This window comes from Amia ocellicauda, chromosome 20, assembly GCF_036373705.1.
Source record: "Amia ocellicauda isolate fAmiCal2 chromosome 20, fAmiCal2.hap1, whole genome shotgun sequence".
In the NCBI taxonomy this organism is placed as follows: domain Eukaryota; kingdom Metazoa; phylum Chordata; class Actinopteri; order Amiiformes; family Amiidae; genus Amia; species Amia ocellicauda.
The window spans coordinates 21,353,254-21,366,072 of record NC_089869.1 but is presented as its reverse complement, the minus strand read 5'-3'; the positions used below and the strand labels follow the sequence as shown (position 1 = coordinate 21,366,072).

General features: G+C 46.7%; 1 protein-coding gene across 1 annotated transcript in view; it reads left to right on the top strand.

Annotated features, from left to right (window-relative positions):
- Window positions 1-12,819, top strand: part of LOC136716020 (glutamate receptor ionotropic, delta-1) — a 272,217-nt gene that overhangs the window by 223,885 nt on the left and 35,513 nt on the right. The window contains exons 7-8 of the mRNA XM_066693493.1: window positions 1,920-2,081; window positions 3,240-3,359. Of these exons, the coding sequence (XP_066549590.1) occupies window positions 1,920-2,081; window positions 3,240-3,359 (282 nt within the window). The remainder of the gene's footprint in view (window positions 1-1,919; window positions 2,082-3,239; window positions 3,360-12,819) is intronic.

Below are 12,819 nucleotides of genomic sequence, written 5' to 3'. Positions count from 1 at the left end.
TTTTGTTTTGTAGGTAGGCTTAATTTACCCTTTAAATGCATCCATTAATATAGATGTAATTAGGTACAAGCGTCGTATTCTCTTTGTAACTATTACTTAAAATGTCTACAAATGTGTCGGTAGTCGCGTGGCTTCTCTGTTCTCCCTGCCGTCTGCTCAGAAGCTTGCAGGTAAACCATTAATACTTTACATGTTGAGATTTAATGAGCAGGAGACACTGGAGCGTTTCACACTGTGGGCGTCGAGCCACACTTTTCAGCTTCTGAGAAGAAAAGATACAAACAAACAAACAAACACAAAAAAAGAGAAACCGAGCTGTGCGTACGTCTCTAAAGCATGCTAGCACGGCTACCCAGCACAGTGGGGTGCAGGAGAAGAATTGAGTGTAACATATGGCACGTTCTTTTTTGTTTATTTATTGTCTTTTTCTGGAATTTCAATTAAAATTAAAACTTCTTAAATTAGTTTTTCCCCCAAAGGTGCCCTTTTCTGGTGAATTGGGAGCGCTGGGGAAGCTGACCGGTCTTAGGTGGATGGTCAAAGGTTTTGGTTACGTCTAGTGCTTTCATAGAGACCCTTTTCCATGCTTTACTTTTTACATCGTTCTCAAAGAGAATATACACTATTACACACGTTTGTGCGTCTTTGGGGTCTTGTCAGGGCTGTTTTGTGTCGCCTCTGAGCTGTGTGTAGGACTGCAGACAATGCTGTGCAGGAAGGAGACTGACACCCAGTGACAATTGGTCTTTTACCGATTGGCGCCCAACCCATGGTAGAGAGAGGGTGTTTTAGTGGGCATTTGCACGTCTTACACATTGTTGCCGCTGTGCTGGCGACCACGAGATGCTCATGAGGTGCCGAGGGGCCGAGGTATCTGTTTCCCTCCTCCTACACTCGTGGATTGTTAACAAGTAACATACAATGGCTAGAATAAGAACATAAGAACGTAAGACAGTGTCCAATCGAGAGGAGCCCATTCGCCCCATCGTGCTCGTTTGGTGTCCATTAATAACTAAGTGATCAAGGATCCTATCCAGTCTGTTTTTGAATGTTCCCAAATTGTCTCTTCAGCCACATCGCTGGGGAGTTTGTTCAGATTGTGACGCCTCTCTGTGTGAAGAAGTGTCTCCTGTTTTCTGTCTTGAATGCCTTGAAGCCCAATTTCCATTTGTGTCCCCGGGTGCGTGTGTCCCTGCTGATCTGGAAAAGCTCCTCTGGTTTGATGTGGTCGATGCCTTTCATGATTTTGAAGACTTGGATCAAGTCCCCACGTAGTCTCCTCTGTTCCAGGTGAAAAGGTTCAGTTCCTCAGTCTCTCAGTAGGACATTCCCTTCAGACCTGGAATATAACGAACATCTCAGAGGCATGGTCTAGTCACCGCCAATCACTGCGTGGGGGGACTTGTTTTTTGATCTCTCTGCAGCTTGGGGTGAAGCAGGGAATGTGTCCTCGCTCCCTTATCATTACGGCCACCGCGGCACCGATATAACAGCGGCCGCAGGTCTGTTCCAGTCACCGGGACCGGCACGCAGACCCCCAGCAGCACCGCCGCCTGCGGCACAGCGATAAACAGGCAGCCCGTCGCTTTTCTCCTCTGCTGATTTCTTCACCATGTCTTGTCACTCTCTGTGTCAGAGAAAACATGCATTAAATGCCCTCCCACACTCTTCCTGTTTCCCTGGCAGTTCAAGAGATGTCGGCATCGCAGGGAACACGAACAAGAAGAACAATATCCACCGGCGCACAAAGCAGCCGTGTCGAAACTGGAATCCATGCCAGCTGGTTGTGTCGGGGGGGCGTGTTAAGAGCCTTAGTATCACTTGTGACTTTTATTAAAATAGAAAACATACCACTGGCTAATCAATTCTCCTGTCTGTGTCTGTCTGTCTGTCTGTCTGCCCCATGTCCATGTGTCCAGGTCTCCAACCTGTACCTGTACGACAGCGTGCTCATGTTGGCCAACGCCTTCTACAGGAAGCTGGAGGACAGGAAGTGGCACAGCATGGCCAGCCTGAATTGCATGAGGAAGTCCACCAAGCCCTGGAACGGAGGCTGGTCCATGTTGGAGACCATCCAGAAGGTAAAAGGGCCACTGTGGCGTCAGCGGTCCAGTGCATGTCTGTGAGAGTGTTTTGTGTTTATTTCAATAAAGTATTGTTTAATTCTGTGTCTGCCTCCTGGGTGCCAGCTCACTATATGTATATTATAATGAAATGAAGGGTTTTATTCAGTATCCACTTGGACTTAAGGCATTCAGACTCTAAACTGTGAATCCCTCTTCCTGGGGGGCTGGACGGTCTCCTGTCTCTCACTGCTTTTCTGTGGCTCTGGTTTTGTGATGCAGAACGAGCCGGGGCTCCTCTTGTAGCCTGAGCAAACCAGCCAGCAAACAAACAATGCACGCAAACTAAGGCTACAAGCAATTATTGAAGCCATTATTGGACTCATTGCCGTTTACACCCCAGCATTGTATGTTTGCAATGTTTTGAGTTTCAGTAAAGGCATTCAAAATAACTGAAAGTGACCCAAAAGGCAAAAACTCTCTCGCAGAACCGTTTAGTTCAGTCTGTCCCACGAGTGTCCGATTGTAGAACTGTGTCCTGTGCAGCGTCACTGTAAGACCTCCCAGAATGCACTGGAGACTCTGTGGTAGATGGTCTTGTGTTTAATCGTCTGATCATCGCCTGATTACTGATCATCGCAGGGCCATGCTGGGTTAGAGGTTCTCGTGAATTGATTGGTTTCAGACGCAGACGCACATTTCTCAGTGCCACTCTACAGAAATCGGGTAATGGACACATAATGGCTAAAGTGACCTCAGATACTAAAAAGCAGGATTCCAATATCTAAATAAATGAATGGACAGTGAGGCAGCTCTCTCTGTGAGATGCAGGAGGTCTCTCTGTGTGTCCTGATCCTCTCTCCGTCAGCGCTGGCGTCCCAGCAGCACGGAGTTCAGGTGACTAGGATAAGCTTTCACATGCCTTAGACATTGCTGGGCATGAGCTGCACACGGCCGCATGTTATATCCCAGTGGAGACAGACTGTCGCCTGTTTATCTGTATTTGTTTTCTGCGGTTTACGATCTGGATCTTGATGATTCTTGCGTTCTACTGATCTGAACACATCTGGTGTGAAAGCAGCTCAAGTGTGATTTGTCCAGATTACCCGGGTTGACCCCCGTTCCCCCGCCGACCCCTCTCTCCCTGTAACGCCGACCCTTTGACTGCTCTCCCAGGGCAGGATCACCGGACTCACGGGCACCATGGACTTCCGGGATGACAGCTCCAACCCCCACGTGCAGTTCGAGATCCTGGGGACGAGCTACAGCGAGACGTTCGGGAAAGATGTCAAGCGGGTAAGAGCAGACTGTTATTGTGTTATTATCATTGTTATTATTATGATAATACCATGGCACAGAATATCAGACAGCCAGGACAGCCCAGTCCCTTGAGTTGTGTCCTCTTGGCTGTTATTTACGGTTTCTCTTCCCATTATAAAGCTGTGCAAACAGTCAGAGCCCTGTAAGCACAGCGGCATGTGCCCAGCCGGAGCTCTGGGGGGCCGCATGTATCTCCTGAGAGGCTGCAGGCAGCAAACCCAGGGCCTCCCAGAGGAGCTCGCCTCAGCAGAGGGCCTTCAAAGACAACACAGCCTGGACTCCCTGTGTGGATGTCTCCCTGCAGGCCGTTGTGATTAAGTAAAAAGTTTAAAGAGTAAAGAGTTTACAGCCTCTAGAAAAAACACTTTTGTAACTTTTTATTGTAGTTTGTTATATATTTGACGGCATTTTGTAAATTATATCTGTAGAAGTCGTAGTGGAAGCACAGTCATTGCTGTTTTTGCCATTTTCATGGCTTAATTTATTTCGGAGGGAAATAACCGAAGACAACACCGATATAAAACTGCTATAAAACATCAAATTAATCCCCCCTTGCTCTGGAAAAGCCCCTGTCGGACCCCGCTCGACTCACACTTGCTCAGCTAACTCGGTTTATTGCAGGGAGGCGAGCCGTGCTCCGCCGGCCCCTCAGGGCAGTGTCTCACAGCGAGGAGGGCTGTTAATACCGTGGCTCTGTTGTTTTCTCACTGAGCGTGATCATCCGCAAACACGGGCTCTATCGCTTCCTAATGATCGCTCTGGGATGCTTCAGCGTGACCCCGTGACCCGGGGAGGTCTATTACAGCGCCGTGGATTACTTCACTGTGCGGGGATCACGTAGCGCATTATATCTCTTGCACTGCACACACACATGCCTAGAAATCAATGAGCTGGCAGTCCGGTGGTCATTAGGAATCTGTTGCCCATACCGAATCAGGGCAGGACGATTGTCTCCACAACTGCTGTCCTTCTGTCCTTCTGTCTCTCCTGCTGTCCCCAGCTTTACTTTCTTCACTCCATCTGTGTTTCATTGACTTCCCAGCTTCATATCTCCTCGACAGTCGCCCCTGTGGGCTCAACACAGCCGACACCGGACACGTCGATTCGGATGTTATTGTCACCGAGTGAGAGTCTCTGGGGTGCCGTTTTTTTGTTTAGATACAGACCATTAATCTTCTCAATTGTTCTTTCTTTTCTGGAAGGCTTTGGGGATGGGGGGAGGGTGTTCATATGTGAGCTGTACGGCCAGCCTGTTGAGTCGACCCCCGCGCGTGTTGGAACGTCATGAAAAGCAAGTGCAGGTTATAGTAGCAATGCATGTGTACGTAAACAGATGCTAAAATCCTGCTCTGCCCAGCCTGTGCTCCTTGACTGTCAGCGCGAGACGGGCAGCCATCCCTGCATCGCCGTCAAGCACGGATCCCAGATAGAGCTACGAAAGCCTTGTGTGCAGCCGACAATGGAGCTGATGAGTAATTCTCCAGGATGTGTTTGTTCAAGAGAGCAGGAGTCTGTGACCCATATATGTGTCGACACATACAGCAACGTCAAGACACAGTGACCTAAATATGCATTAAAAGAGACGGGAACTTCGGCTGAGTACGAAGGCTGGAAAGTTGGAATGTTTTTAGTTTTTTTATGACATGGATTGCAGTGCAACTAAAGTTTAAAGACACTGTTGTACAAGATTCAGATATTTGTGGCGGCGAAGGGGATCTGAATGAGCGATACACACAAATACTAATTTAAAAATCATACTGGCATTGAGCCACGATGACAATGAAGTCTGGAAGCCTAAAGCGTAAAGGACAAAAATCACAATCCATACAAGACAGAGAGGACGTGTACTTCCACCTGATCGCACTCGTAAGTTGGAGTTCATCTGTAAATACGAACAAACTGTCTGGAAGGATCGTCTGTCTCTATCAGAGTGCGCTCCCCTCCCCGATGCCTCAGTGCAGTCGCAGTACAGGCCTCTCTCTGATATCTGATTAACTTCATTATAATTACAGCCTTGGAAGGACGGGCTCTGTTCTCCGTCTCCCCATCTTTGGACAGTGATCTAATGAGGCCGGATTGGACAGCAGCCTTCAGATCTGCGCCGGGCTGCCGTGTGAGTGGAAGCAATTAAGCCGCGCCGACGTGTGAAGGGATTCTCCCACATGTGCCTTGTCATGATTTGAAGAGCACCGGATTAAACGATCCGTTTGTCTAAATTTGAATATTAATGAGCCGCACACAGGCCCACATGTGCTTCCGTACGAGCCGGTGTGTGTAGTCTAATAGCAGAGTAATTGTTGTTGTTCTTGGTGTTGACTTCCATCTCGTTTTCACTGGGAGAATAGCGATGCACCAGAGCTGGCAATTATCGAGTGTACAAAGCAGCCGTAATGCGGGATATGTGACACGCCATTGTAGTGCGTTGTCAGCTCCCTCTTTGCAGAAGGACGTCTCTCACCGAGCTGTAATTAGTGCACAGCCAGTGAGAGCCGCTGCCTGCGCCGCGCAGCTCGGGCTGCCAGGGGCTCCTCCGTGGCGAATGCAAATGTACTTGCATAATTGCACTGATTTAAAACCATTATTTTCAAAACACAATTCATTTAATTTGTGTCTCAGTACGAGCTTCCATCCTCAGTCTGTCTACTGCCCCTTCATGAAGTCTGAAGGATTTTATGATATATATATATATATATATATGTTATTATTATTCTTTCCTTTGGGGAAGTTGGGGTTGGAGTAATGGTGGTGGTTGTTGTGTTTGTGAAGGTCATTACTTTGTGTTGAAGACGTTGATGTCATATTGATGTCAGACAGCTGTGGGATGAGGTTTGCTGTTTCTTATCTTTCATTATAATGTAATGTATTGGACTTTATATACAGTGTATTATGTATTTTATTCAGCCCCTGTTCTGTGTTTTGCGATGCCATAGTGCAGCTCAGCTCTTGGGGTCTTGTGTGAGCAGCTCAGGGGGTCTGAGCACCTTTGGGGGGCTGGTCAAGACATAGGTGAGAACAGCTCAGCTTGGGCCAATAGAACATAAGAACATCAGAAAGTCTCCAATCAAGAGGAGCCCATTCGCCCCATCATGCTCGTTTGGTGTCCATTAATAACTGAGTGATCAAGGATCCTATCCAGTCTGTTTTTGAATGTTCCCAAATTGTCTCTTCAGCCACATCGCTGGGGAGTTTGTTCAGATTGTGACGCCTCTCTGTGTGAAGAAGTGTCTCCTGTTTTCTGTCTTGAATGCCTTGAAGCCCAATTTCCATTTGTGTCCCCGGGTGCGTGTGTCCCTTCTGATCTGGAAAAGCTCCTCTGGTTTGATGTGGTCGATGCCTTTCATGATTTTGAAGACTTGGATCAAGTCCCCACGTAGTCTCCTCTGTTCCAGGTGAAAAGGTTCAGTTCCTCAGTCTCTCAGTAGGACATTCCCTTCAGACCTGGAATAAGTCTTGTTGCTCTCCTCTGAACTGCCTCTAGAGCAGCGATATCTTTCTTGAAGTGTGGAGCCCAGAACTGTCCACAGTATCCAGATGAGCTCTAACTAGTGCATTGTACAGTCTGAACATCACTGCCCTTGTTCTCAATTCTACACTTTTGACAATATACCCTAGCATTGTGTTTGTCTTTTTTATTGCTTCCCCACATTGTTTGGATGGAGAAAGTGAGTGAGAGGAAGTGGAAAACAGAAGTGGACAACAGAAAGCAAACGCTTTTAGATCAGACCTTGAGCCGACCAGGCCTGGAGCCGATTCAGACAGAACGGATTGGTGAGAGGTGAGAGCAGCTGCAACGGGCTGGAGCGGCGCTGTCTGCTCTCGCTTACTGTCGGGGAAAGATGTTGTTTATTTGACATCATTTTACTGAAGGTGATTTAGATTCCATACGTTATGTAACACTTCCTCTGCAATACATGACGTATATATACACACTCACACACACACACACTGTAATATTTCAGTTCAGTCGACTGTAATCTTGCTAAATCAGTGGCCAGCAAGCTGAGTACATTTTCATGAGAAATATTCAAATAAATCCAGGAACAGCAATGTTTCAATTTAACAGTGTGAATATTATTTAAGTGTGTGTGTCACGTGTGTGCGTACAACACCAGCACCAACTAGTACTGCCTTTAACACAGGACTACAGGTGAAGAATTTCAGTCCTATATGATGAACAGTGACATGCACAATGTATGTTATGTGTTCAGTCAAATGCATGGACACACACACACACACACACGCGTACAGGCTGTCCGCAAACATGGCAGTGCTAAACTTGAATGCAGTGAACCTGTGTACTCGTGTACTGAGGTCACTAATTTCCACACCCTCCATCTCTCTCTCTCTCTCCCTCTCCGTGTCTCAGACCTGGTGTTTCTCACTCTGTACTCCTGACATGATGTGTCTGTTAGATTACCAAAAGAGGCAAAGGTTGGGAAAAAGAAAAAAAAAAAACTAATAAAGATCGAAATGCAATTTCCTCATTGCCAATTGTTTCTTCATCCATCCTTTCCCCCCGTCTCTCTATCTCCCTCCCTCTGTCTCTCTCTCTCTCTATATAGACAGTGTATACATTTTTCCCTCAGAATTGATTCTCTTATCAATTACGGGCCTACAGAAAATCCATACGCTATTGTCTCCACACTGCTTTATAAATAACACGCGTCCTGTAAAGCGTTCCTCTGTTGTTTCGGGTCTGTGTGAGGACATTAATATCAGCGCAGCTCTTCTAAAATTAGGCATCCATTATTAATTGGCCATGCTGTAATTGGTACAGGCGCACACAAGACTGGGGAAAAGGGTAACAAGCTGAATTGTCAAGCTTATCTTTCCCAGATTAACCTTTTGCAAATCGAGGCAAGGGCAATTTCAGCCACAGAAGGGTTAATTAGCGGACTGGTAATTACACACATCTGTCTTGCATCTATAGCGTGGCATTAGCATTAACAGAATGAGTCTCATATTGATATCGGTGCCTTTACAGTGTGCTGGAGCAGGGAGCATGCTGTGGCCGTGTCCGAGCTGTGTCCACATGTCCGAGCTGTGTCCGCGTGTCTGAGCTGTGTCCGGGGGTCCGAGCTGTGTCCACGTGTCCAAGCTGAGGCCGCGTGTCCGAGCTGAGGCCGCGTGTCCGTGCTTTGGCCGTGCTGTGGCTGTGTGTCCGAGCTGTGGCCATGTGTCCGTGTGTCCGTGTGTCTGAGCTGTGGCCATGTGTCCACGCTGTGTCCTTTCGTTCAGTCGGTCCGGACGGTCTTTCTACCTGCAGTAGTGGGACGCAAAGGTAGACTTGGGCGAATCTGAGCGGCAGAGCGTGTATGAGTCCCGCTGGCTCTTTGCTGATGATTAAATCTCCCCTGGGAAGGAGAATTATAATTCCTCTCTGGCTGTCAGCATGATAAAGTCAGGGTCTAGCAGGATGCTGCAGTGAGAGACGTGGGCTCTGTGGATATTTGATTTGGTTTATTTAGGAGACGCAGCTTCGGCACACAGGTAAGTTATCTTATCAGCACGTTCCCGAGCTGAGTTAAGGCCTAAAAAGCATAATTTTCAGCCATGTCATGAGAGAAACAGGCCCCCGCCTTCTGGTTCAGACCCCTGGATTAAAGCATCTTTGGTAAAGATTTGTACCGCATGTAAGGAGGAATTCACAGTGTGTCTGTCCACCTGCGTGCCGAAACTGCAGATTTGTGCCCCTCGAACGCTAATGCACTGCGGGACGGATTAAACAAACGAAAAGGCCAGTGTAGTTTAGTTATAACTCTTCCCATGAATGTGAAGCCACAGCTGCTTGATTTGAGAAAATTGTATCTGAGTCCCCGATTATTGGACACATCTCTCTTCTGGAGTCCGTCTGCACCTTTAATGAGCAAGAATCTGTCGTGTTTTGGAGAGAAACATTTTGAAATTTTTCAGACTGCCTAGCCGTTTATTTTTAATCTTTCTTTACACAGAAGTTCAGGTGGTTCTGAATGTTAGTTTGGTATCGATTGAGTCCTTTCTTTAAAGGCATCGCTCTGATTCCTCCTGGTCATTCTCTTGATAATCCTTGCTGAGCCAGACTCTGCTCTTCCTGAAGGTGGTATGAAGGTGTGAGAAATCGACGTTTAATTGTGCAGGAACTCATTACTGGCCAGCGAACGCCAGCAGTTGTTTTGGACGAGGGGGGAAAAATCTGAATTTCTAAACGGAAACACCATGGGGACCGTTTTTATTACAGTTAATTCACAGTTCAAGGTGAATTACTCCTGCTCTGGGGTCTCCGGTGATCTGAGTGGCAAACGCGGTTGGCAGAACTCGCCCCGGCCATTTGTTGTGCGATGCTTTGAGTGTGTAATGAGTTTGGCAGCATGTTCGTGTGCTGGTGGTGGTGAATATGTTTTGAGCTCTCCTTCCCCGCTCTGCACAGTTGACATGAGCACAGATACAAGTTGTTCTCCCTTTCCGGGGAGAAAGCACCCCACAAACTGAAGCTCCGCGCCTCGGACAAAAGGTAACAAAGTAACAAATAACGAAAAAAGTTGCCCCTCCTCCCGCACTCAGCTCGGTACACAGATCAGAGGCAGATGCACTTGGCAGGCCGTATTTCGTGTTGGAATTGTGTAGCTCTTTCTCTTTCCCACGAGTGTTCACTCACCCCGGGAAGTAGCTTTGAACATTTAGTCTGAACAGCTAGTGTGCATATTTTTATTATATGTATTCACTCTCTGGTGACCTGTCTGTTGTCACAACTATCTTATATATAAAAAGGACTTTATTAAACATAGTTTTTTTTCTCTCTCGCTCTTCATTAGATATTTATCACTTGGCTCTCTCTCTAAAGTCCTTTGAGCTCGAGATTTCAAAGAGCCGGGTCACGTGACGCCATTAGAAATGAAAGACAAGGAAACCTCTGCCTGCATGTGCAGTTGGATCAGAGCCAGTGGTGTCCGTGAGTCCGTTTTGATGACATCACTGCCCTGGACCACTTTCTATCTATCTCTCTATGTATCTGTTTATCTATGTATCTCTATCTATGCATCTGTGTATCTCTCTCTCTGTCTCACTCTCTCTGTCTATCCTCAGTTGTCTATCTGTCTGACTTTCTAATTCTGTATTTTTATTGAGGAGTTGAGGGTCAGACAAAGGCCTCGCAATTTTTCAAAACACTGACATTTCCAAAGAAAAACGCCTCGTACGGCCGCAGCCCACAGCACTCTCAGGTTATCAATTTAAAGGACATTTTGCTCACGGGAAAAATAACAAGTGTGAGGCGCTGGCGACCTGTGGCATTTGAGTGGTGCGGACGGGCGGCGCAGCGGCGAGTGCGAGGGGCAGCCGGCTGAAAGGAATGACATTTCTACAAAGGGGAGGAAGTGACACCGCCTGCCTCGCGTCGCATTGATCAAAAGCTAGAGTGTGCAGCTTTTTAAACTGCTGCCGGAGAGCCGGGGAGCGCTCCAGTGATGTGCGATTACAGACGGGCCCGACGCTGAACTTCCCACTCGGGTGACGTGGGAAGCGCTTCGGAAACGTGGATTTCCAGCTGTGGAGAAAGAGGGGAAAAGGGAAGGCAGTAGTCAAGGTTATTGAAGAGCCCCATTTATTATTTTCAAGAAACTCAAAGCACTGTCAGGTCAAATATGGAGAACAGACAAATAAAAACAGAACAGTTGACCGAGTACAAATAAATAACAACATTAATGTCCATATGTTAGAGTATAACAATACAGTAGCTAAAACATGTCATTAGTTCATATCGTGTTCATGAAAAGCTAGTTTAAAAAGCTGTGTTTAGAGTCTACATGTAAATGCTTAGTGAATCTCTGACTCTGTGAGGGAGGAAAGTGCGACACTGCAGAGAGCTCTGTCCCCCACAGTGCGCCATCTTGGCCTCGGAGGAGGGAGCTGTCCAGCCCTGATGGACCAGAGCTCACAGGATGGGACGTACAAGACCAACAGGTCACTCAGATATATCTTGTAGATCTCGTAGTCAGTGAAGTATTGTACTGGAAGCCAGTGCAGGGAGTCCAGTACAGGAGTGATGTTTCCCCAGTGCCGTGTGTGAGTACAAACCCGTCCTGCAGAGTTTCTTTAGCACTCGAGCTGTCACTCCACTCAGCGCCGGTCTCTGTTGTGTTGAGCGTTGTGCGAGTAGGACACACGTTCTGTAAGGACAGGAGGCTGTTTTTATGTTCTTCACCATTTTAAAAGATGTTTTATCTTATTATGTACTCATGTTGTATGTACAGTCTTCAGTTCCATATAGTAGTCTCCGTGCTGATGAAATAGGCACTGCGGTTCCAATTCAATAAAGGTGTGACTTGGGAGAAATAAAGACGGTGAAATCAGAATGAATTCCACTGCCAGAGTAATGTGCCGCCAGGGACCTGTTACTGAAATCAAGATAAAAATCCCCTTGACGCGCAGGGACATCCAATGAACACTTGTCCAATCTCAATCGCAAACCAACAGAGGCACAGCAGGCAGGGCTGGCTGGTCCAAATGTTAATTAATAATCTACAGCGGAACTACACTAGAGCGGTAATTATTATTTTTATCGAGAGGTATTCTGCGAACCTGCGACTCGACCGGCGCATCAGTGGGACGGCGGAGGCACTTCAGTCCGGCGTTTCGAAATCCGCCTCTGACTTTCCCTGGGACTGCCGAGCCGACCCGGTCGAGGGCCAGTACTCAGCTGGTGTCGTGTTCCCCAACCCTTTCTGCAGCGACTGTGGCGAACAGGGCTTTAGAGGACGCCGGGCTTGTTCACATTAGTCCTCTTTGAAAACTCATTAAGTATTTGACTTCGAGACGCTGTTGGGGACTTGAGGATTATTCTTCCCTTCATTTATTTCTTAGCTTTCTTTTTTTTTCTTGAGTACCCGGCAGGGAGCCCTGCGCCGGTGAAGTAATTATGGCAGTTTAGTGCTGTGAGGTGTGTGGCGTGTGCAACAGAAACATGGGACATGCCGGGGAAACTGTGAGACGCGTCATCACGCGCTTTAATTGAAGACAAACACATACAGAGTTTAAGTGTGTCTCTGGTTTGGATATTGAATACAAAGCGATTGATTTTTATCTAACTCTTCAGAAGGTATATTCCTTTAAAAGCCTCGGAGAAGGAAGTATTACAGCCGCCACTCTAACTACAATCTATCATGCTTTTTATTCAAATTAATTGTGTCATTTGTGCGTCATTGTATTGCCTGTAAAGTGTACTGAACTTGGTTGAAGCTTCACAATGACATGAAGTACATTTTGTTTTATATTCATGTTGATATGGATGCAGTGATTATTTAAGTATATAATAAATATAAATATATATAAATAGAGAGTTTTTTAAATGCTTTTCAAAATGCTAATGCATTTCACTGTAACAAAACAGAGGCTGATTTTCCTGCCATTTTACAAAAACATTGATGAAACATAAAAACACAAATCAATATTCTTTTCGAGA